The following is a 25,865-nucleotide window of genomic DNA, read 5'->3' on the forward strand; positions in this document are numbered from 1 at the left end:
AATATAATCGATCCACCTGACAGGTGTGGCATATCAAGAAGCTGATTAAATAGCATGATCATTACACAGGTGCAACAGACACCTCACAAGTCCTCAACTGGCAGCCTCATTAAATAGTACCCGCAAAACACCAGTCTCAATGTCAACAGTGAAGATGCGACTCCGGGATGCTTGCCTTCTAGGCAGAGTTGCAAAGAAAAAAAACATCTCTCAGACTGGCCAATAAAAAGAAAAGATGAAGATGGGCAAAAGAACACAGACACTGGACAGAGGAACTCTGCCTAGAAGGCCAGCATCCCGAAGTTGCCTCTTCACTGTTGACGTAAAGACAGGTGTTTTGTGGGTACTATTTAATGAAGCTGCCAGCTGAGGACTTGTGAGGCGTCTGTTTCTCAAACTAGACACTCTACTGTACTTGTCCTCTTGCTCAGTTGTGCACCGGGGCCTCCCACTCCTCTTTCTATTCTGGTTAGAGCCAGTTTGCGCTGTTCTGTGCAGGGAGTAGTACACAGCATTGTACGAGATCTTCAGTTTCTTGGCAATTTCTCGCATGGAATAGCCTTCATTTCTCAGAACAAGAATAGACTGACTAGTTTCAGAAGAAAGTTCTTTGTTTCTGGCCATTTTGAGCCTGTAATCGAATCCACAAATACTGATGCTCCAGATCCTCAACTAGTCTAAAAAAGGCCAGTTGTATTGCTTCTTTAAATCAGCAAAACAGTTTTCAGCTGTGCTAACAATGGCAAAAGGGTTTCCTAATATTCAAATTGGCCTTTTAAAATGATAAACTTGGATTAGCTAACACAACGTCCCATTAGAACAGTGGGACGTTGGTTGCTGTATGCCTATGGTTGCTGATAACGGGCCTCTGTATGCCTATGTAGATATTCCATGAAAAAAAGAAAATCTGACGTTTCCAGCTACAATAGTCATTTACAACATTAACAATGTCAACTGTATTTCTGATGAATTTGATGTTATTTTAAATGGACATTTTTTTTTTTGCTTTTCTTTCAAAAACAAGGGCATTTCTAAGTGACCCCAAACTTTTGAACAGTAGTGTATGTCTGTAATAAAGCCATTTTGATGGGAAAAAACTGATTGGCTGGGCCTGGCTCCCATGGCTGCGCCCCTTTCCAGTCATGTGAAATCTATAGATTAGGGCCAAAATGAATTTATTTAAATTGACTGATTTCCTTGTATGAACTGTAACTCAGAAAAAAATATGAAATTGTTGCATACATATACAGTGGGGGAAAAAAGTATTTAATCCCCTGCTGATTTTGTACCTTTGCCCACTTACAAAGAAATGATCAGTCTATAATTTGAATGGTAGGTTTATATGAACAGTGAGAGACAGAATAACAACAAAAAAATCCAGAAAAACGCATGTCAAAAATGTTATAAAATGATTTGCATTTTAATGAGGGAAATAAGTATTTGACCCCTCAGCAAAACATGACTTAGTACTTGGTGGCAAAACCCTTGTTGGCAATCACAGAGGTCAGACGTTTCTTGTAGTTGGCCACCAGGTTTGCACACATCGCAGGAGGGATTTTGTCCCACTCCTCTTTGCAGATCTTCTCCAAGTCATTAAGGTTTTGAGGCTGACGTTTGGCAACTCGAACCTTCAGCTCCCTCCACAGATTTTCTATGGGATTAAGGTCTGGAGACTGGCTAGGCCACTCCAGGACCTTCTTGAGCCACTCCTTTGTTGCCTTGGCCGTGTGTTTTGGGTCATTGTCATGCTGGAATACCCATCCACGACCCATTTTCAATGCCCAGGCTGAGGGAAGGAGGTTCTCACCCAAGATTTGACAGTACATGGCCCCATCAAATGATGCGGTGAAGTTATCCTGTCCCCTTAGCAGAAAAACACCCCCAAAGCATAATGTTTCCACCTCCATGTTTGACGGTGGAGATGGTGTTCTTGGGGTCATGGGCAGCATTCATCCTCCTCCAAACACGGCGAGTTGAGTTGATGCCAAAGAGCTCCATTTTGGTCTCATCTGACCACAACATTTTCACCAGTTGTCCTCTGAATCATTCAGATGTTCATTGGCAAACTTCAGACGGGCATGTATATGTATTCTTGAGCAGGGGGACCTTGCGGGCGCTGCAGGATTTCAGTCCTTCACGGCGTAGTGTGTTACCAATAGTTTTCTTGGTGACTATAGTCCCAGCTGCCTTGAGATCATTGACAAGATCCCCCCGTGTAGTTCTGGGCTGATTCCTCACCGTTCTCATGATCATTGCAACTCCACGAGGTGAGATCTTCCATGGAGCCCCGGGCCGAGGGATATTGACAGTTCTTTTGTGTTTCTTCCATTTGCGAATAATCACACCAAATGTTGTCACCTTCCCACCAAGCTGCTTGGCGATGGTCTTGTAGCCCATTCCAGCCTTGTGTAGGTCTACAATCTTGTCCCTGACATCCTTGGAGAGCTCTTTGGTCTTGGCCATGGTGGAGAATTTGGAATCTGATTGATTGCTTGATTGATTGCTTCTGGGGACAGGTGTCTTTTATACAGATAACAAGCTGAGATTAGGAGCACTCCCTTTAAGAGTGTGCTCCTAATCTCAGCTCATTACCTGTATAAAAGACACCTGGGAGCCAGAAATCTTTCTGATTGAGAGGGGGTCAAATACTTATTTCCCTCATTAAAATGCAAATCAATTTATAACATTTTTGACATGCGTTTTTCGCAATATTTTTGTTGTTATTCTGTTTCTCACTGTTCAAATAAACCTAACATTAAAATTATAGACTGATCATTTCTTTGTCAGTGGGCAAACATACAAAATCAGCAGGGGATCAAATACTTTTTTCCCCCACTGTATTTATTAATTTAGTCCCATAGTGCAGAACCAACATATGTGCAAAATGTCCCCAATATGGTTACTTCTATTTCTGTGGTAAATGTAACCTGCAAGGCACATTGGATTAGAAAACCAGTACGTTTTATGATTAATGGTCTGTCCATAACAGGCTTTAGGGTGAAATAAGAACAGGGTGACAATACATTCATTGCTCTTTATTAGTTTTCCTTAACATTTCAATAATTCCAGTTAGACAAATATGCCTGAATGGCACAGAATAGTGAGATAAATATTTTTCAGTTAAAAACTGTTTGTGAAAAGTTCCAACGCAGCCATTTTTATCCCAATATCAAATCATTTCTGGGTATCAATTATGTACCTTTCTGTGATTATTTGTTTACCATTTTCATTTAAAACAAACAAAAATAGCTTCTTAGCAAAGAGCAATTTCTAAAGTAAGAATTTAGCTAAGACTGTCTGGGAGTGGTCTGAGTGGGGAGCGAAAAACTGAAAATGTAGCGGTTATTAGCCAAGATGTCTGTAACTCTTTCTTATTGGTCTGATAACACCAGGCAGGCCAAAACTCCATTCCACCAAAACAGGCTGAAATTTCAAACAGCTCTTACACAAAAAAATGGCATTATCATAATTTTCACAATTTCACAGTATTACTATAATTATTGGATAAAGATCTGAGCTGATTGGCCAAAAGACGAATTATTGGCAAAAGATCAGAATAAGGCTGCCTGTGTAAATGCAACCATTGGGCGCATTGCTCAGCCCAGGCGTTGCTGATGCATGCCAGATCTTACAGAGCCTGGATAGGTATTTTAAGTATCAGCTAATCACATCATATGTTATAGCAATCTGTCAGTCAATGACAGTCGATGACGTGGCACGAAACCATTGCTTGATGCATGCAACGTCTGAGCAGGGGAACGCAACCAGTGGATGTGTTTACACAAACAGCCCAATTCAAATTTTTTATTTCACTAATTGGTATTTTGACCAATCAGATCAGCTATTTTGCCAATAATTGGGCAAAAGATCAGAATTAGGCTACCTGCATATAAACGCAGCATTACATACTTTTGTGAGAATATCAGGATGATGCGAGCCTGGTGTTCCAGTCTGATTGGCCTCTTTGGCTGCATTTAAACAGGCAGCCCAATTCTGATATTCTTTCCACTAATGTTTTTTTTGACCATTCACAGATCTTTTTTAAAGCTGATCCGATTGGTCAAAAAAAGAATTATGCTGCATTTACACAAGCAGCCCATTTCGGATATTTCCCCCCCCCCCACTAATTGGTCTTTTGACCAATCAGATCAGCTATAAAAAAAATATCTGATCTATTTCAGAGACCAATTAGTGAAGAAATAAATATCAGAATTGAGCTGCCTGTGTAAATGCAAACATAGAAGAATTGGCCACAGCTCATACAGTATGGGACCAGGCTCAGAAATCTAATTCTAATTCTGATATTTTTTCACAAATCAGATCAGCTCTTCTACCAATAATTGGGGAAAAGATCAGAATTGGTATGCCTGTGTAAACCCAGCCTCTGTGACCACATTGTCTAATAACAAAACCTGTAGTGGCAAAATAGTATCCTGTGACAAACACTTGGACTGTGTGCATACTTTAATCCTTTCAAGACTTCACATTATTAAAGGGATAGTTCGGGAATCGGGATTTTGGCAATCCGGAAATGTACCAGGTTAGCCCTCAGAAAGGAAAAAGCTACTTCGAAGTTAAATTGCAGCTGATATTTCAATAAATCAAACGCTCTGGTACAATCAGATTTGCATGTCCAAAACAAACATGATCTCTGAACCAAACTCGTTTGCTCCCACAGCTTCACCGCAGACCTTTTATGAGAATGTTGTATGTGATACCTAGCCTCTTCCCTCCCAAAGTGGCTAAGTGATATCTACATTGCATGAACAACCATGCCCACAGCTAGAAAGTGTTGCATCCGCAACAGCATAGGCTACAAAACTTGGGTGATTCTGAAATTACTATCTGTAGAAAAATGTGTAGGGGAAATCAATTTCTGTGTAATAATAACAGTATTTGAAACAACAATAGCGAAAACAATTATAGTTAGCCTAAATATATTTCACCCCCATAGATTATACATTTTTTCACGCAGCTACATCATCTTAAGTTAGCAATTTCCTTCAAACGGCACGTAGATACATTAAAATGTTCATCTGAACTATTCCTTTTAGGTTGATGCATTTAAATATTTTCATAGACAACTAGCTAAGATCTCTAAACTTTAAAAGTCCATTTAGTAAAGCCAGTGTGTTATCAAAAATAGATGACGTGTTTGTCGTAAAGTATCTATTTTCCTGACTGAACATTATTTTATAAATGAAGAAGAATTAGTGAAAGGGAAATACTACTGTGATCGTCAAACATTACCGTTTTGTGCAAATTTCTATACATACATAGTTTTAATGCTGGCTCATCAATGAAGCATTCGGTAACTTCAAGACATTTGGCATCCACTGAAGGCAATCTATGCAATGGACAGCAAATTCACTGTGTATCAACAACATGCGTCAAATAATATGAGTTATTATACCGACTAAATAACAGTGGTAAGAGAATAGATTATTCGAAATTTAGGACTTACTATATACACTATACTTTTTGAAGTCATTACTGTGAGTGGATGCCGTAGGTGTAGATTCCATAGGTGCTTAGAACTGTACGGCTTGTGAGGAGTTTGATTCTGACGGTGCATTAAATGGCAAACTAAAGTGTAGCAAAGTATCCTTTTAGAAAACATGGTTGCTAACATCTAAAACGTCTCGAGGTGAGATCACTGACACAGTGTTGTGTTTCCAGGGATTGGAAGTGTACTTTAGGGGCTATGTAATGTGCAGCCAGTCCAACAACCCTTGCTGTAGAATATTCACCTAGTCACACAGCAGGAACCTGTGCATAGCTCAGGAGATGCAGAGATCAATCAATCAATTTTCTGGGGGATGTGGCCCATTTTGGTGCGAATGTTACGGAACAGAAAGAAGATGACTGTCGTCACGGCAATGGTCACTTCAGCTACCCAGAAGGCCATGTCCCAGCTGTAGTATTTAGCGATGGTGCTGAAGGGGAGTCCCGCAAAGAAAGCCCCAACTGCAATCAATAAAAACACAGCTAGCTTACTGATATGAATGTCTCAGAGAATTGCAGATACCCAGAACCATGCAGTGTCTTTTTGAGAATACAGATCAAAAGGAACCAATATAGGGGACTTACCATTGGCCATGAGAGCTACGATGGCATGGGAGGACCCACAATAGTTTGATGGAGCACTTTCATTGGCTATCACACCGAACAATGCGATTGGTCCATAAGAGGAGAATCCGAACATAGCACCCAGGGAAAGTATCCAGATCTAGATGAGTGAATATGAAACAGAATATAAAACGTAATGAATGTTTTTTCATATACATAATTTCAAATTGGTCTACAACTCAGATAAATATATACTGAACAAAAATACAAAAACGCAACAATTTCAAAGATTTTACTGAGTTACAGTTCATATAAGGAAGTCAGTCAATTGAAATGAATTCATTAGGCCCTAATCTATGGATTTCACATGACTGGGCTAGGGCGCAGCCATGGGAGCCAGGCCCACCCACTGGGGAGCCAGGGCCAGCCAATCAGTTTTTTTCCCACATAAGGGCTTTACTACAGACAGAAATACTCCTCAGTTTCATCAGCTGTCCGGGTGGCTGGTCTAAGACGATCCCGCAGGTAAAGAAGCTGGATGTGGAGGTCCTGGGCTGGTGTGGTTACACGTGGTCTGAAGTTGTGAGGCCGGTTGGATGTACTGCCAAATTCTCTAAAACAACGTTGGAGGTGGCTTATGGTAGAGAAATTAACATTCAATTCTCTGGCAACAGTTCTGGTGGAACTGTCAGCATGCCAATTGCACACTCCCTCAAAACTGTGGCATTGTGTTGTGTGACAAAACTGAACAATTTAGAGTGGCCTTTTAAAATGTGCACCTGTGTAATGATCATGCTATTTAAACAGCTTCTTGATATGCCACACCTGTCAGGTGGATGGATTATCTTGGCAAAGGATAAATGCTCACTAACAGGGATGTAAACAAATTTGTGCACAAAATTTGAGAGAAATAAGTGTTTTGTGCATATGGAACATTTCTGGGATCTTTTATTTCAGCTCATGAAAAATGGGACCAACACTTTACATTTTTCGTTTATATTTTTGTTCAGTATAAATATTCCTGTTCTTGCAACCAATGTACATTTTTCAACAGATAGTGTTGCCGATGACTCAGGACGTTATGTGATAAAGAGTAGAAACAAAGTAAGCAACAAACACATTTGAGTAAATTAATTATAATGGCTACCTCTTTCTCTGACAGGCCGATAAGGACAGAGAGAGGATGAAGGGCCACTACCCAGACGGGAGCTTCCTGTGGGAACAGTGATGTGACGATTAAAGATAAATGGCACAGATTATAGTGTTACATACTCCTCATTTAAAGAATAATGTAACAACTGAAAACTTACAAAAACACCACCATGAAATGACTGAGATTTTAATGGGAATGTTGAATTTAATGTACCTTTAGGGCCTCAGCTGTGATAGTGACACGGAACAGGTATAGGGACAAAAACATGCCAGCCATCATGGAGAGGAGGAGGACATGGCGAGGGTTACCATTGGTACCCAAACCTTGCTGTGGGACAATAAGACAATAAAAACAATGCAGAGTGATGTAAACACTTATTTTTATGTGTGATTGGTGTTGTCACTCACCCTAGCAACAGCCCTGTCAGACAGGAAGCCAGCTGCGAGGCTGCCCACCAGACCTCCAACCTCCAAGGCACTCATGTAGGAACTGCCTTTGGATGACATACAGTACCAATCAAACGTTTGGACACACCTACTCATTCAAGGGTTTTTCTTTATTTTTACTATTTTCTACATTGTAGAATAATAGTGAAGACATCAAAACTATGAAATAACACATATGGAATCATGTAGGAACCCAAAAAAACTGTTTAACAAATCTGAGATTCTTCAAAGTAGCCACCCTTTGCCTTGATGACAGCTTTGCACACTCTTGGCATTCTCTCAACCAGATTCATGAGGTAGTCACCTGGAATGAATTTCAATTAACAGGCGTGCTTTGTTAATTTGTGGAATTTCTTTCCTTAATGCGTCTGAGCCAATCAGTTGTGTTGTGACAAGGTAGGGGTTGTATACAGAAGATAGCCCTATTTGGTAAAAGACCAAGTCCGTATTATGGCAACAATAGCTCAAATAAACAGAGAAACAATAGTCCATCACTACTTTAAGACATGAAGGTCAGTCAATCTGGAAGAGTTACCTCTGCTACAGAGGATAAGTTCATTAGAGTTACAAGCCTCAGAAATTGCAGCCAAAATAAATGCTTCACAAGGACATCAACTGTTCAGAGGAGACTGTGTGAATCAGGCCTTCATTGTTGAATTGCTGCAAAGAAAACACTTCTAAAGGACACCAATAATAAGAAGAGACTTGCTTGGGCCAAGAAACACAAGCAATGGACATTAGACTGGTGGAAATCTGTTCTTTAGTCTGATGAGTCCAATTTGAGATTTTGGTTCCAACCACCGTGTCTTTGTGAGACGCAGAGTAGCATGAATGAGGTGGTGTGATGGTGTGTGGGTGCTTTGCTGGTGAAACGGTCAGTGATTTATTTTGAATTCAAGGCACACTGCAGCGATACGCCATCCCATCTGGTTTGCGCTTAGTGGGACTATCATTTGTTTTTCAACAGGACAATGACCTAACACACCTCCAGGCTGTGTAAGGGCTATTTGACCAAAGAGAGTGATGGAGTGCTGCATCAGATGACCTGGCTTCCACAATCACCCGACCTCAACACAAATGAGATGGTTTGGGATGAGTTGGACCGCAGAGTGAAGGAAAAGCATCCAACAAGTGCTCAGCATATATGGGAACTCCTTCAAGACTGTTGGAAAAGCATTCCAGATGAATCTGGTTAAGAGAAAGCCAAAAGTGTGCAAAGCTGTCATCAAGGCAAAGGGTGGCTATTTTGAAGAGTCTCAAAAATATTTGATTTGTTTAACCTGTTGAGGACAGACGTTCCGCTAGCGGAACCCCGTTCCGCCTGACGGAACCCCTAGCCAACAGCCAATGGCATCGCAAGACGCGAAATACAAAACCAACTAAATTACCACAATTCAATTTTCTCAAACAATCAACTATTTTACACCATTTTAAAGATAAGACTCTCGTTAATCTAACCACATTGTCCAATTTCAAAAAGGCTTTACAGCGAAAGCAAAACATTAGATTATGTTAGGAGAGTACATAGACACAAATAATCACACAGCCATTTTCCAAGGAAGCATATGTGTCACATCAACCCAAACCACAGCTAAATGCAGCACTAACCTTTGATGATCTTCATCAGATGACACTCCTAGGACATTATGTTATACAATATATGCATGTTTTGTTCAATCAAGTTCATATTTATATCAAAAACCAGCTTTTTACATTAGCATGTGCTGTTCAGAACTAGCATACCCACCGAAAACTTCCGGTGAATTTACTAAATTACTCATGATAAACGTTCACAAAATACATAATTATTTTAAGAATTATAGATACAGAACTCCTTTATGCAAACGCTATGTCAGATTTTAAAATAGCTTTTCGGCGAAAGCACATTTTGCAATATTCTGAGTACATAGCTCGGCCATCACGGCTAGCTATTTTGACACCCACCAAGTTTGGGGCTCACTAAACTCAGAATTACTATTAGAAAAATTGGATTACCTTTGCTGTTCTTCGTCAGAATGCACTCCCAGGACTTCTACTTCAACAACAAATGTTGTTTTGGTTCCAAATAATCCATAGTTATATTCAAATAGCTCCGTTTTGTTCGTGCGTTCAGGTCACTATCCGAAGGGTGACGCGCGAGCGCATTTCATGACCAAAAATGTCAAAATATTCCATTACCGTACTTAGAAGCATGTCAAACGCTGTTTAAAATCCATTTTTATTCTATTTTTCTCGTAAAATAGCGATAATATTCCAACCAGGCAACGTTGTATTCATTCAAAGGCTGAAAGAAAAAAATGGAGTAGTCTTGTGACCGTGCATCTCCAGTCTCACTGTCCCCAGGCTGACCACTCACAAACTCTCCTGCTGTTCTTTGCCCAGAGACAGCAGACACCCCATTCCACTTTCTGGCGGCTTTAGAGAGCCAATGGAAGCCTTAGAAAATGTCACGTTACAGCACAGATGCTGTATTTTCGATAGAGATGCAACAGAAGGACAACAAATTGTCAGACAGGGCACTTCCTGTATGGAATCTTCTCAGGTTTTGGCCTGCCATATGAGTTCTGTTATACTCACAGACACCATTCAAACAGTTTTAGAAACTGTGTTTTCTATCCAAATCTACAAATTATATGCATATTCTAGTTTCTGGGCAGGAGTAGTAACCAGATTAAAAATCGGGTACGTTTTTTATCCTGCCGTGAAAATACTGCCACCTATCACAAAGAAGTTAACACTTTTTTGGTTACTACATGATTCCATATTTATTATTTAATAGTTTTGAGGTCTTCACTATTATTCTACAAAGTAGAAAATAGTAAAAATAAAGAAAAATTCTTGAATGAGTAGGTGTGTCCAAACTATTGACTGGTACGGTACATGATGTTAGGCAAATACCTAGATATACACTTGTAAATTGTGTGTGTGCGTTACCTATGAGGACAGTCTGGCCCTTATCCTGAATGAGATAGAGCTGGCCCCAGTCAGTGCATGCAGTCTTCACCCCGAACACTACCAGGTAGCCTAGGGACAGCACCCACAGGTATGGAGACAGCAGGAACTCACTCAGAGTACTGTCACAGTTGGCTACTGCAGGATAAAACAAATAGAAAACATGTTTTTAATGATTATGCTCCAAGTCTGTTGGACAGAGTAACCAGAGCAATACATATGGGGATATAGCCAATCAAAATGTACACATGGATCTTAAAACACACAAAATCAACATATGCAAAACAGTCCCTCTGTCCTGCGGTAACGGCTTTTTTTCTCCTCACCTCCTTTCTTGGCTGCGGCCTCAATGCTGGGCAGGCCCACGTCTTTGGGTTCGTTCTTTATGAACACCAGGCAGATGACAGAAAAGGATGCACAGATGATGCCTGACATGGACAGGATAGTCCTCCAGTCATAGTAATGAAGCAATACCATAGCCAGGAGAGGACCCAATCCACCGGCCAGGTTCATGCTGCAGGACAGCACTGCCCACCATGTCCCAAACTGAGATGGCTCAAACCACTGAGTACAGAGAACAGATATGTAAACTATAGAATGAGAACACTCTGAGAACAGTAAAATTGATCTGACATCTAGACATGTGGAAAGGCAAGTCAAAACATATTCACTTTGATACTAATTTTAGACCACTGAATCAGTCTGGATACTTATTTTATGGTTTTATCTGTCAAAACTGTAACCAGTGTCATCAGTTAACAACCTCTGAAGTTGTGCTGAGTTGCCTAAAGAGATGTAATGTAGCTCAAGCCATAACACCACTGAAATGGCGACCGCAGCAATTAACAGTAACATAACAATCCATTTGCCGGCTGACCACTTAATCCTGCCTGCAGGTTGCTTTAATACCGTATTGATCCAGAGTTCTAAGCACAGAACCAGCAGTCCACCACTGCCTCCTGCACTGTTCAAACAGTCCGGCTGAGGTGCTATCTGCATTGTTCTTATTCCATTTTTACAAACTCGCCCCACGTCCCTTCTACACTGGAGGGGAGCCTGCCACCTATTGGTCACCACACACCTCATTCAATGTAATCATTCAGATCACCACCACCTAAAAGGGGTGGGGCTAGCCCTTTAAATGCCCCACCACGAGGACTGTGTGCTCTCTTTCTCTGTGGCCGACGTTAGTAAGTCATTTAAGCGGGTTAACCCTTGCAAGGCTGCCGGCCCAAAAGGCATCCCAATCCGCATCCTCAGTGCATGTGCAGACCAACTGGATGTTTACGGACATATTCAATATCTCCATATCCCAGTCTGTTGTACCCACTTGCTTCAGGATGTTCCTGTACCCAAGAAAGCAAAGGTAACAACTAAATAATGGTTGCCCCGTAGCACTCACTTCTGTCATCATGAAGTGCTTTGAGAGGCTAAGTTAAAGATCATATCACCTCCACCTTACCCAACACCCTAGACCCACTACAATTCGCATACCGCCCCAACAGATGAATGGACGACGCAATCGCCATTGCACTGCACACTGCCCTATCCCAGCTGGACAAGATAAATGAGAATGCTGTTCCTGTTAAGGGCTTGTAAGTAAGCGTTTCGCTGTAAGGTCTACACTTGTTGTATTCGGCGCATGTGACAAATAAAGTTTGATTTGATCTACTACAGCTCAGCTTTCAACACCATAGTGGCCTCCAAGCTCATCACTAAGCTTAGAGCCCTGGGTCTGAGACCCTCCCTGTGCAACTGGGTACTGGACTTCCTGAAGTGGGCCTACCCCAAGTAGGCAACAACAACTCCGCCATGCTGATCCTCAATACGGGATCCTACAGGGGTGCATGCGCAGTCCTCTGCTGTACTCCCTGTTCACCCATGGTCTCCAACTCAATCATCAAGTTTGCTGACGACAACAGTGGTAGGCCTGATTACCAACAATGACGAGGCAGCCTACAGGGAGGAGGGGAGAGCCCTGGTGGAGTGGTGCCAGAAAAATAACCTCTCCCTCAATATCAACAAAACGAAGGAGCCGAGTGTGGATTACAGGCGACAGCAGAGAGAACACGCCCCTATCCACATCGATGGGGCTGCTGTGGAGGGTCAATTCAAAAGCAGCAAGTTCCTCAGCTTGCACATCACTGACAACCTGACATGGTCCCTTCACACAGACAGTGTTGTGAAGGAGGCTGAAGAAATTTGGCTTGGCCCCTAAGACCCTCATTAACTTTTACAGATACACCATTGAGAGTATCCTGTTGGGCTGTAGCACTGCCTGGTACGGCAATTGCGTCGTCCGCAACCGAAGGACTCTCCAGAAGGTGGTGCAGTCACCCCAACTCATCACCGGGGGTAAACTGCCTGCCCTCCACGACCTCTACAGCACCTGGTGTCACAGGAAGGCCAAGAAGATCATCAACGACCTCAGCCAACCAAGCCACGGCCTGTTCACCCTGCTACCATTTAGGAGGCGGGGACAGTAAAGGTGCCTCAAAGCTGGGACCGAGAGAATGATAAACAGCTTCAATCTCCAGGGCATCAGAATGTTAAACAGTCACCACTAGCCGGGCTCCGCCCAGTACCCTGCCCTGAACCTTAGTCACTGTTACTAGCCGGCTACCACCTGGTACTCTACCATGCACCTTAGACACTCCTGCCCTATGTACATAGTCATTGATCACCTTATTAATAATGTTTACATACTGTTTTACCGACTTTATATGTATATACTGTATTCTGGTCATGGCTCATTCTATATAACTACTACTGTAAACAACATTTCTATTCATACACACCTTTTTTTACACACACACACACACACACACACACTACCAGTCAAAAGTTTTAGAACACCCAGTCATTCGAGGGTTTTCCTTTATTTTTACAATAATAGTGAAGACATCAATACTATGAAATAACACATATGTAATCATGTAGGAACCCAAAAAAGTTAAACAAATAAAAATATATTTTATATTTGAGATTCTTCAAATAGCCACCCTTTGCCTTGATGATAGCTTTGCACACTCTTGGCATTCTCTCAACCAGCTTCATGAGGTAGTCACCTGGAATGCATTTCAATTAACAGGTGTGCCTTGTTAAAAGTTAATATGTGGAATTTATTTCCTTCTTAATGCATTTGAGCCAATCAGTTGTGTTGTGACAAGGTAGGGGTGGTATACAGAAGATAGCCCTATTTGGTACAAGACCAAGTCCATATTATGTCAAGAAGAGCTAAAATAAGCAAAGAGAAATGACAGCCCATCATTACTTTAAGACATGAAAGTCAGTCAATGCGGAACATTTCAAGAACTTTTAAAGTTTCTTCAAGTGCAGTCGCAAAAACCATCAAGCACTAAGATGAAACTGGCTCTCATGAGGACCGCCACAGGAAAGGAAGACCCAGAGTTACCTCCACTGCAGAGGATAAGTTCATTAGAGTTACGAGGCTCAGAAATTGAAGCCCAAATAAATGCTTTACAGAGCTCAAGTAACAGACATCTCAAAATCAACTGTTCAGACAAGACTGCGTGAATGATCAAATTGCTACAAAGAAACCACAACTAAAGGACACCAATAAGAAGAAGAGACTTGCTTGAGCCAAGAAACAAGAGCAATGGACATTAGACCGGTGGAAATCTGTCCTTTGGTCTGATGAGTCCAAATTTGAGATTTTTGGTTCTAACCGCCGTGTCTTTGTGAGACGCGGTGTGGGTGAACGGATGATCTCTGCATGTGTATTTCCTACCGTAAAGCATGGAGGTGTTATGGTGGAGTGGTGCTTTGCTGGTGACACGGTCTGTGATTTATTTAAAATTCAAGGCACACTTAACCAGCATGGCTACCACAGCATTCTGCAGCGATATGCCATCCCATCTGGTTTGCGCTTAGTGGGACTATCATTTGTTTTTCAACAGGACAATGACCCAACACACCTCCAGGCTGTGTATGGGCTATTTGACCAAGAAGGAGAGTGATGGTGCTGCATCAGATGACCTGGCCTCCACAATCACCCGACCTAAACCCAATTGAGATGGTTTGGGATGAGTTGGACAGTAGTGTGAAGGAAAAGCAGCCAACAAGTGTTCAGCATATGTGGGAACTCCTTCAAGACTGTTGGAAAAGCATTCCAGAATGCTGTGGTACCCATGCTGGTAAAGTGTGCATTGAATTCTAAATAAATCCCAGACAAGTTCACCAGCAAAGCACCCCCACAGCATCACACCTTCTCCATGCTTCATGGTGGGAACCACACATGTAGAGATCATCCATTCACCTACTCTGACACGCCGGTTGGAACCAAAAATATAAAATTTGGACTCATCAGACTAAAGGACAGATTTTCACCAGTCTAATGACCATGATCCGCGTTTCTTGGCGTCCTTTAGTAGTGGTTTCTTTGCAGCAGTCTCATCTGAACAGTTGATGTTGAGATGTGTCTGTTACTTGAACTCTGAAACATTTATTTGGGCTGCAATTTCTGAGGCTGGTAACTCTAATGAACTTATCCTCTGCAGCAGAGGTGACTGTGGGTCATCCTTTCCTGTGGCGATCGTCATGAGAGCCAGTCTTTACCAAATATGTCTATCTTCTGTATACCACCCCTACCTTGTCACAACACAACTGATTGGCTCAAACGCATTAATAAGGAAAGAAATTCCAAAAATTAACTTTTAACAAGGCACACCTGTTAATTTATATGCATTCCAGGTGACTACATCATGAAGCTGGTTGAGAGAATGCCAAGCGTGTGCAACCTGTCATCAAGGCAAATCATGGCTACTATGAAGAATCTCTCTTTCTCTCTCTCGGAGGACCTGAGCCCTAGGACCATGCCTCAGGACTACCTGGCTTGATGACTCCTTGCTGTCCCCAGTTCACCTGGCCGTGCTGCTGCTCCAGTTCCAACTATTCTGCCTGCAGTTATGGAACCCTGACCTGTTCACCGGACGTGCTACCTGTCCCAGACCTGTTGTCCCAGACCTGCTGGAACCCTGACCTATTCACCGGACGTGCTACCTGTCCCAGACCTGCTGTTTTCAACTCTCTAGAGACAGCAGGAGCGGTAGAGATACTCTCAAAGATCGGCTATGAAAAAGCCAACTGACACTTACTCTTGTGTTACTGACTTGTAGCACCCTCGACAACTACTATGATTATTATTATTTGACAATGCTGGTCATTTATGAACATTTGAACATCTAGGCCATGTGCTGTTATAATCTCCACCCGGCACAGCCAGAAGAGGACTGGCCACCCCTCAAAGCCTGGTTCCTCTCTGGGTTTCTTCCTAGGTTTTGGCCTTTCTAGGGAGTTTTTCCTAGCCACCTTGCTTCTACACCTGCATTGCTTGCTGTTTGGGGTTTTAGGCTGGGTTTCTGTACAGCACTTTGAGATATCAGCTGATGTAAGAAGGGCTATATAAATAAATTTGAACTATAAAATAACTATTTTTTGGTTACTACATGATTCCATGTGTTATTTCATAGTTTTGATGTCTTCACTATTATTCTACAATGTAAAAAAACTGTAAAAATAAAGAAAAACCCTTGAATGAGTAGGTGTGTCTAAACTTTTGACTGGTACTGTATATAAATAAAATATGTAAGTGCCTTTGAACAGGGTTCGGTAGTAGGTGCAAGGCGCACCAGTTTGAGCGTGTCAAGAACTGCAACACTGCTGGGTTTTTCACATTCAGCAGTTTCCTGTGTCTATCAAAAATGGTCCACCACCCAAAGGACATCCCCGATCATTGACGGCAGCTTCTTAGGACTCCTGTTGTCTTAACTCATTGTGCATTTAATAGTATCAGGAAATAAAGGATTGACATGAATGGTTGAGGGTAAAGAATGGGGGAAAACACCAATTTATATAAGCGGTACATAATTTTTATTTCTCTCACATGTTGAATTCATATAGCACTCAAATCTACTTTAGATATTGTACAAATAGACACCACAGTATAATTTACACTGTAGTTCATTCAAATGCATATGACAGAAAACAAGTGTGAAATGTAATAGGAAGGCTGCAGTATGCAGTACATGCTGATTGAGAACAGTATTGCTCTATCTCCATGTAATAGTCCTTTCCTTGTGGCCCCTAACTCATGGACATGGCACCATGAGCACTCAGTGTTCCAAGATTACAGTTGACATAAGCTGTTGTGATTTCATGACAGAAATCACCATCTCTAGCCCATAAGGTCACTGCTATGTCATGGCAAGGGTTTGAATTCCTGACCACACTTGGGGGAGGTGAGTGACAGGTACACTCTATAGGCAAAGGGTGAAGCACATTCTCGTCACTATTCTTTTCGAAGGGATCTGTTTTTTGGGTGGGGTGTAAATACCTTCCCAAAATAATTGTGTGCATATTGTAAAGCCAAGTGTTAAAACACAGACGGCTGATGGTGCAAGCCTTTGGGTGTGAGAGTTTCCTTCGGGGATTTCCTGAATGATTTTCATTATGTATTGATTGTGAATTCACCTCAGTCTATGTTACAGGAGCCTCTCCCTATAAGAGCAACAGTCTTACCTTGCGGAGCACCTTCCCACATGGTGGCCAGCCTAAGCCCTGGCCCAGACCGTTGACAAACCACAGAGCAGAAAACACAGTCACAGTGGAGGACCATGAGAAGATCACGTTGATGCCCCCCACCACCAAGAGGCCAATGGAGAAGAGCCAGCGAGCGCTGATCTGGTCGGACAATACACCACTGATGAACTTACTGATGGCATAGGCCATGGTCTGACTACTGGTGATTAGGCCTAAGAGGACAGGAGAGGAAAACACATTCTTAACAGGACATCAATCACAAGAGATATAGATCTGAACATGGTTCTAAACCTTAGATAGAAGGCCCAAACTGATTTTCTTATGTGGGTCAGTGAATTGCCTAAAGATAAATACAACGTCATCTCTATACAGAGGTGTGCTTAATAAAAGTTGCTTACAGTGACTGCTGCACATTCTCTCACATAATATTGAATGAATTCACACAGCATTTCATAGGATGCATGTCTCAACAAAGATGAATTACAGTTGAAGTCGGAAGTTAAATACACTTAGGTTGGAGTCATTAAAACGCGTTTTTCAACCTCTCCACAAATTACTTGTTAACAAACTATAGTTTTGGCAAGTCGGTTAGGACATCTACTTTGTGCATGACATAAGTCATTTTTCCAACAATTGTTTACAGACAAATTATTTCACTGTATCACAATTCCAGTGGGTCAGAAGTTTACATACACTAAGTTGACTGTGCCTTTAAACAGCTTGATACATTCCAGAAAATGATGTAATGGCTTTAGAAGCTTCTGATAGGCTAATTGACATCATTTGTGTCAATTGGAGCTGTACCTGTGGATGTATTTCAGGGCCTACCTTCAAACTCAGTGCTTCTTTGCTTGACATCATGGGAAAAACTAAATAAATCAGCCAAGACCTCAGAAAAATAATTGTTGACCTCCACAAGTCTGGTTCATCCTTGGGAGCAATTTCCAAACGCCTGAAGGTACCACGTTCATCTGTACAAACAATAGTACGCAAGTATAAACACCATGGGACCACGCAGCCGTCATACCACTCAGGGAGGAGACGCATTCTGTCTCCTAGAGATGAACGTACTTTGGTGCGAAAAGTGCAAAACAATCCCAGAACAACAGCAAAGGTCCTTGTGAAGATGCTGGAGGAAAAAGTTACAACGGTATCTATATTCACAGTAAAACGAGTCCTATATTGACATAACCTGAAAGGCCGCTCAGCAAGGAAGAAACCACTGCTCCAAAACCACCCTAAAAGCCAGACTACGGTTTGCAACTGCACATGGGGACAAAGATCGCACTTTTTGGAGAAATGTCCTCTGGTCTGATGGAACAAAAATAGAACTGTTTGGCCATAATGACCATCGATATGTTTGGAGGAAAAAGGGGGATGCTTGCAAGCCGAAGAACACCATCCCAACCGTGAAGCACGGGGGTGGCAGCATCATGTAGTGGGGGTGCATTGCTGCAGGAGGAACAGGTGCACTTCACAAAATAGATGGCATCATGAGGTAGGAAAATTATGTGGATATATTGAAGCAACATCTCAAGACATCAGTCAGGAAGTTAAAGCTTGGTCGCAAATGGGTCTTCCAAATGGACAATGACCCCAAGCATACTTCCAAAGTTGTGGCAAAATGGCTTAAGGACAACAAAGTCAAGGTATTGGAGTGGCCATCACAAAGCCCTGACCTCAATCCTATAGAAAATGTGTGGGCTGAACTGAAAAAGCATGTGCGAGCAAGGAGGCCTACAAGCCTGATTCAGTTACACCAGCTCTGTCAGGAGGAATGGGCCATAATTCACCCAACTTATTGTGGGAAGCTTGTGGAAGGCTACAAGAAACATTTGACTCAAGTTAAACAATCTAAAGGCAATGCTACCAAACACTAATTGAGTGTATGTAAACTTCTGACCCACTGGGAATGTGATGAAAGAAGTAAAAGCTGAAATAAATCATTCTCTCTAGTATTATTCTGACATTTCACATCCTTAAAATAAAGTGGTGATCCTAACTCACCTAAGACAGGGAATTTTACTAGGATTAAATGTCAGGAATTGTGAAAAACTGAGTTTAAATGTATTTGACTAAGGTGTATGTAAACTTCCAACTTCAACTGTATATAGCATAAGACTGCTCTTACCCAAGTCTTCCTTGTCCAGTTTAATCTCCTCCATCACAGAGGGCATGACAAAAGAGAAGGTCTTCCTGTTGAAGTAGTACAGGGAGTAGCCAGTAAACATGGAGAAGAAGATAACGATACGATAGTATCCATAACCAGTGGCCCCCATGATTCCAGAGGTAATCAGACCAATCTCTTGGAGCAAAAATGTAACGGTTGTAAATTGTTAATTTCCCAGGTAAAAAAATAAGAATAATACTTCAGATTTGCTCTCTCCAAATGATGCAAATCACTGTTCACATTGCGTGATGCCGTTACCAGTGTATGGGGTTACTGGCCAACTTTCCTTTGGGTAGAGATACCACGCGCATGTTCACAGAGCGAAAATTGAGATGTGGCACTGGGTTGATAACACTGATTCAATCTTGCCCAGGTGGATGGACTTTACAGAAAAGCAGCTATCACCCTGTTACTCTCTGACATAGCTGGTGCTTCTACTGTACTACACATTTAGGACTGTCCCTTCTCTTCCAGTCTGCCTCTAGGAACTTCCAGGCTATTATTTCTCCTGTATGTGGATGTTGCTGTCTGTTCTCTGTCCCAGCTGTCGTTCTTTCTGAGGGGTGGAAATTCCACAGCAGGCCCAGTCTCTGTGGAGGTCCAGGTAATATCAGAAGACGGGACCCTCACACACAATGCCTAGAAACACAAACCAATACTTCAGAATACACATAGATCAATAATCAACAATTGATTAATCTATGATACGTCAATGAACAATTAACATTTTTGTTTCCACAATACAAAATCAGGCCAGCCAATGCATGATTCATAATGCAATTATGACAAAAGGAACAATGGCAGGAATAAAGCCAATTTTTAAGATCCTCTCTGGTCAGCTAATCCCCAGTGGGCTACTGTATAATGTTGGGTGATTTAAAGTCTGGGGTGCCGCTTTAATCTCATATCAGACAAACTCTTGAACTTTGACATTGACCACCACCACCACACATTGCCAAAACATTTCATTGAATCACTCCAGCACTACAATCTAACTTAGATTTTGAGCAACATGTAGACTGTTGAGACCCATGATAGACTATTTAATGCTTTAAAACTCATAAATGTATCAAAAGGCAGTGGAGGCTGCTGCAAGGACAGCTCATAATAATGGCTAGAATGGAGCAAATGGAATGGCATCAAACAAATGGAAACCATGTGTTTGATGCATTTGATACCATTCCACTACCTGCTCCAGCCATTACCATGAGCCTGTCTTCCCCAATTAAGGTGCCACCAACTAGCTGCGGTCAAAAGAAAAATAACATTTGAAAAGATAATTATTCTGCATAGTTTGCGTGCAAAGAATAGTTGATTCTAAAATACTGAAGCAAACTCTCTTTTCTGTTATTAATACACCAGGGTCAAGTTTGATATATTGTAGTAGCTAGGAAATAAGCATAGAAAACTCAATACCAAAACAACACATCCTCAATCATAGCCTTGGAAAAGTGACTGGAGAGCACAGAAATTAACGCATCCACTCTCTAGCAAACGCCAACTTCAATGTAGGCCTACATTAGTTCTGACGTTATACTTCATTGAAACACTGTTGCATGACCCCCGTGGACAACATCTTGATAGTTACAGTCTATCTACATAACAATTAAGGAAATGTTTGGTACCTTGTTTCGACAGGCTCCCTCTCGCTGCTGAGGCTAACATACCCACTGAAACAGGAACTGCTGTCTTGCTCTGTGCTCTCATTGGGCAATTGAGCTGACATTCATGGTAGGAGGCGTTCCTACCGGATCGTTTGCTGCTATACGTAGGTTCAAGGTTGAAGAAACGAACCGACTGCAAAATGTAATCCTTTGAATCTGCACTGTCTGGCAACACGCAGGGGCTTAGAAAAGGTTTACATTATATCCAAAAGAGCTACTACCAAAAATCGCATGCTCACATTTTATTAAACCATTTTTTCACAGTTTATTAAACATGTCATGATGGCATTCTGGAAGATTTATATTCTATAGTATTCCATTATATTTTATCGTATTCTATTTTCTTTCAATAATAAAATGAAACAACCATATTTTTAACATTATGCTTTACTCCCACAAAGGTTGGTACATGTCAGCCAATCAATATACGTTTGAATCATGATCTAAATACGACTGAGGACATCTAGTGGTCAAAGGACAACACCTTGAAAGACGCGCTCCAGCTAATGTTGAATTTATCCTGTTGAAAAACAATATCCCATGTATAATAAATACAGTAATGTAGGCCTACACACACTTAAGGTTAAAAATATATGTTTTGAGCAAAATAGTGTCTTTTTAGACATAACTGCAAAGTTCAAGGAGTAGGCCATTCAAGGATGTGGTATGATGGTGCCCTCTGATGTCATCAGCCTCCACACTCACTGGTGGGAACAATAGAGAAGCAATAGAGACACCATGTCATCATGAGGATAACTGGACCACCTATTGAGATGTGCCTTTTGTAAATCAGGTGATAAATGAAGTTAAAAGGAGACTGGAGTAGGACTATTTGACAAGAGGCCAGAATTGATTTAGAAAGTTTCAATTGTATCAGAAAACAAAAAGTCATACATTAAATTATTCATTTCTTATAGATCATCTCCTGGAGGGAAAACTCTTCATTTGCCCATCAGAAACCCAGAAGGCAAGAGAGCCAAGGGGCCTCTCTACCGTGTCTCTATCAAAACACTTCAAAACACAATTATTGTTTAACTGGCCCTGCTCTCCTCACACTATCCTCAGGCCTATAGCTGCTCTGTCCTGATCGGGAAAAACGAAGGGGACCGTGTCTGGCGTGCAAACTGCAAAATGATATTTAATTTCCAAACGGGTTAAAATTAGGTTAGGGAAGGGTTAGGCCCGGGTTAAGGGTTTGGTTAAATTTAGGAGTAAAATAATGAAGGATCAGTTTTAGAAATTAAATCAAATCAAATTGCATTAGTCACATGCGCCAAATACAACAGGTGTAGACCTTACAGTGAAATGCTTACATACGAGCCCCTAACCAACAATGCAGCCATTTGACTAGATGTTCAGGAGTCTTATGGCTTGGGGGTAGAAGCTGTTTAGAAGCCTCTTGAACCTAGACTTGGTTCTCCGGTACCGCTTGCCATGCGGTAGCAGAGAGAACAGTCTATGACTAGGGTGGCTGGAGTCTTTGACAATTTTTAGGGCCTTTCTCTGACACCGCCTGGTATAGAGGTCCTGGATGGCAGGAAGCTTGGCCCCAGTGACGTACTGGGCCGTTCGCACTACCCTCTGTAGTGCCTTGCGGTCGGAGGCCGAGCAGTTGCCATACCAGGCAGTGATGCAACCATTCAGGATGCTCTCGATGGTGCAGCTGTAAAACCTTTTGAGGATCTGAGGACCCATGCCAAATCTTTTCAGTTTCCTAAGGGGGAATAGGTTTTGTCGTGCCCTCTTCACGACTGTCTTGCTGTGCTTGGACCATGTTAGATTGTTGGTGATGTGGACACCAAAGAACTTGAAGCTCTCAACCTACTCCACTGCAGCCCCGTCGATGAGAATGGGGGCATTCTCGGTCCTCTTTTTCCGGTAGTCCACAATCATCTCCTTTGTCTTGATCACTAGTCGGGCTGTAAAGGCATGCTGCTGGTCAGAAAGTCCCCTTAAAAAAGTGTCTGTCCTGGTTGGTCTTTTGGCTGGTCCCACGGCTGCCCTGCTCTACGTCTGCTTCTAAAGACACTGCTGACGACTGCAGATGGCTATCATGACAATAAATCTAGTATTAATAATTTGGTGGGTGCTTATATTTGTCCTATTTGGAAATGTGTTTTTTGCATATCCCACGGTCGTCACTAGTTACCACATCCGCAAAGTAATAATTATGGCTATATCTTAATCCTAACCTTAACCACACTGATAAACGTATGCCTAACCCTAACCTTCAATTTAAGACCAAAAAGCTCATTTTCGTTTTTATGAATTTTTACAATATAGCCATTTTGACTTTGTGGCTGTTGTAACTGGTGACACCCTCTGAGTGGGGTTATGGCCAGGGTCAGCCATTATCAGATAAAATAACATTTGATTTGTCACATGCTTCGTAAACAACAGGTGTAGACTAACAGTGAAATGCTTACTTACGGGCCCTTCCCAACAATGCAGAGAGAAAGAAAATAACAATGCAGAGATAAAGAAAATAGAGTAATAATAGAAAAGTAATAACGCGTAATAATAAAAGTAATAATAAATAAACTATAATAACTAACGATAACGTGGCTACATACACAGGGTACCAGTACAGAGTCGATGTGCAGGGGTACGAGGTAATTGAGTTAGATATGTACATATAACTAGGAATACAGTGACTAGGCAACAGGATAGATAATAAACAGTAGCAACAGCGTAAGTGATTAGTTAAAACAAAGTTAGTGCAAAAAGGGTCAAGGCAGATAGTCCAGGTAGTTATCTGGTTAACTATTTAACTAACTATTTAGCAGTCTTATGGCTTGGGGGTAGAAGCTGTTCAGGGTCCTGTTGGTATCGCTTGCCGTGCACCTGGTATAGAGGTCCTGGATGGCAGGGAGCTCGTCCCCAGTGATTTACTGGTCCGCAGGCACTATCCGCTGTAGCGCCTTGCGGTCGGATGCTTAAGACTCCAGCCATCCAAGTTATAGACGGTTCTCTCTGTTACTGCACAGCAAGCAGTACCAATCCAGCAAGTCTGGAACCAACAGGACCCTGAACAGCTTTTACCTCCAAACCACAAGACTGCTAAATAGATAGTTAGATACTTAACCAATAACTATTTTCAAATCAAATTGTATTGGTTGCATAAGGGTGCAGCAAAATGCTTGTGATCCTACCTCCAACAGTGCAGTAATATCTAACAATACAGAACAATACACAGAAATCTAAAATAAAAAATAATGGAATTAAGAAATATAGAAATATTAGGACGAGCAATGTCGGAGTCCGGACTATAAATATATATGCACTATATATACAAAAGTATGTGGACTCCCTTTCAAATTAGTGGATTCGGCTATTTCAGCCACACCAGTTATTGCCAGGTGTATAAAATCGAGCACACAGCCACGAAATCTCCATAGACAAACACTGGCAGTAGAAGGGCCTTACTGAAGAGCTCAGTGACTTTCATGGTGGCACCGTCATAGGATGCCACCTTTCCAACAAGTCAGTTTGTCACATTTCTGCCCAGCTAGACCTGCCCGGTCAACTGTAAGTGTTGTTATTGTGAAGTGGAAACATCTAGGAGCAACAACGGCTCAGCAGTGAAGTGGTAGGCCACACAAGCTCACAGAATGGGAGCGCCGAGTGCTCGAAGCGAGTAACAATCTTCTGTCCTCGTTTGCGACACTCACTACCGAGTTCCAAACTGCCTCTGGAAGCAACGTCAGCACAAGAACTGTTTGTCGGGAGCTTCATGAAATGGGTTTCCATGGCCGAGCAGCCACACATAAGCCTAAGAGATCACCATGCACAATGCCAAGTGTCGGCTGGAGTGGTGTAAAGCTTGTCGTCATTAGACTCTGGAGCAGTCGAAACACGTTCTCTGGAGTGATGAATCACGCTTCAGCATCTGGCAGTCCAACGGACGAATCTTAGTTTGGCGGATGCCAGGAGAACACTACCTGCCCGAATGCATAGTGCCAACTGTAAAGTTTGGTGGAGAAGGAATAATGGGCTGGGGTTGTTTTTAATGGTTCGGGCTAGGCCCCTTAGTTCCAGTGATGGGAAATCTTAACACTACACCATACAATGACATACTAGACAATTCTGTGCTCCCGACTTTGTGGCAACAGTTTGGGGAAGGCCCTTTCCTGTTTCAGCATGACAATGCACCTGTGCACAAAGCGAGGTCCATACATAAATGGTTTGTTGAGATCGGTGTGGAAAAACTTGACTGGCATGCACAGAGCCCTGACCTAAACCACATCGAACTCCTTTGGGATGAATTGGAACGCTGACTGCAAGCCTAATCGCCCAACATCAGTGTCTGACCTCACTAATGCTCTTGTGGCTAAATGCAAGTTAGTCCCTGCAGCAATGTTCCAACATCTAGTGGAAAGCCTTCCCAGAAGAGTGGAGGCTATTATAGCAGCAAAGGGGGGACAAACTCCATATTAATGCCCATGATTTTGGAATTAAATGTTTGACGGGCAGGTGTCCACATACCTTTGGTCATATAGTGTACATCAAGTGCCTTCGGAAAGTATTCATACCCCTGACTTATTACACATGATATTATGTTATAACCTGAATTCAAAATTGATCAAATAGATTTGTTTTCTCAGTCATCTACACATAATATCCCATTATGACAAAGTGAAAACATGTGTTTTTAGAAATGTTTGCAAATGTATTGGAAGTGAAATACAGAAATATCTCATTTACATAAGTATTCACACACGAGCCAATACATGTTAGAATCCCCTTTGGCAACGATTACATCTGTGAGTCTATCTGGGTTAGCCTCTAAGAGCTTTGCACACCTAGATTGTACAATATTAGCCCATTATTATTTTCAAAATTATTCAAGC

General features: G+C 41.9%; 1 protein-coding gene across 3 annotated transcripts; it reads right to left on the reverse strand.

Annotated features, from left to right (window-relative positions):
- Positions 1-3,020: 3,020 nt before the first annotated feature.
- Positions 3,021-21,087, reverse strand: LOC106567909 (glucose-6-phosphate exchanger SLC37A4). Of its 3 annotated transcripts, none has more exons than XM_014137793.2 (10): positions 20,977-21,087; positions 19,313-19,990; positions 17,161-17,393; positions 10,947-11,184; positions 10,603-10,758; positions 7,630-7,715; positions 7,436-7,549; positions 7,217-7,282; positions 6,091-6,229; positions 3,021-5,967 (listed from the first exon to the last, which is right to left on the reverse strand). In XM_014137793.2, the coding sequence occupies exons 2-10, from the start codon at positions 19,458-19,460 to the stop codon at positions 5,801-5,803; spliced, it is 1,347 nt and encodes a 448-aa protein (XP_013993268.1). In that variant the 5' UTR covers positions 19,461-19,990; positions 20,977-21,087; the 3' UTR covers positions 3,021-5,800. The 3 variants fall into 3 exon arrangements, with proteins under 3 accessions (XP_013993268.1, XP_045548210.1, XP_045548211.1); XM_045692254.1 differs by lacking the exon at positions 20,977-21,087 and adding an exon at positions 20,870-20,962; XM_045692255.1 differs by lacking the exon at positions 20,977-21,087 and adding an exon at positions 20,768-20,788.
- Positions 21,088-25,865: the final 4,778 nt, after the last annotated feature.

Source organism: Salmo salar, chromosome ssa13 (assembly GCF_905237065.1).
Source record: "Salmo salar chromosome ssa13, Ssal_v3.1, whole genome shotgun sequence".
Classification (NCBI taxonomy): Eukaryota; Metazoa; Chordata; class Actinopteri; order Salmoniformes; family Salmonidae; genus Salmo; species Salmo salar.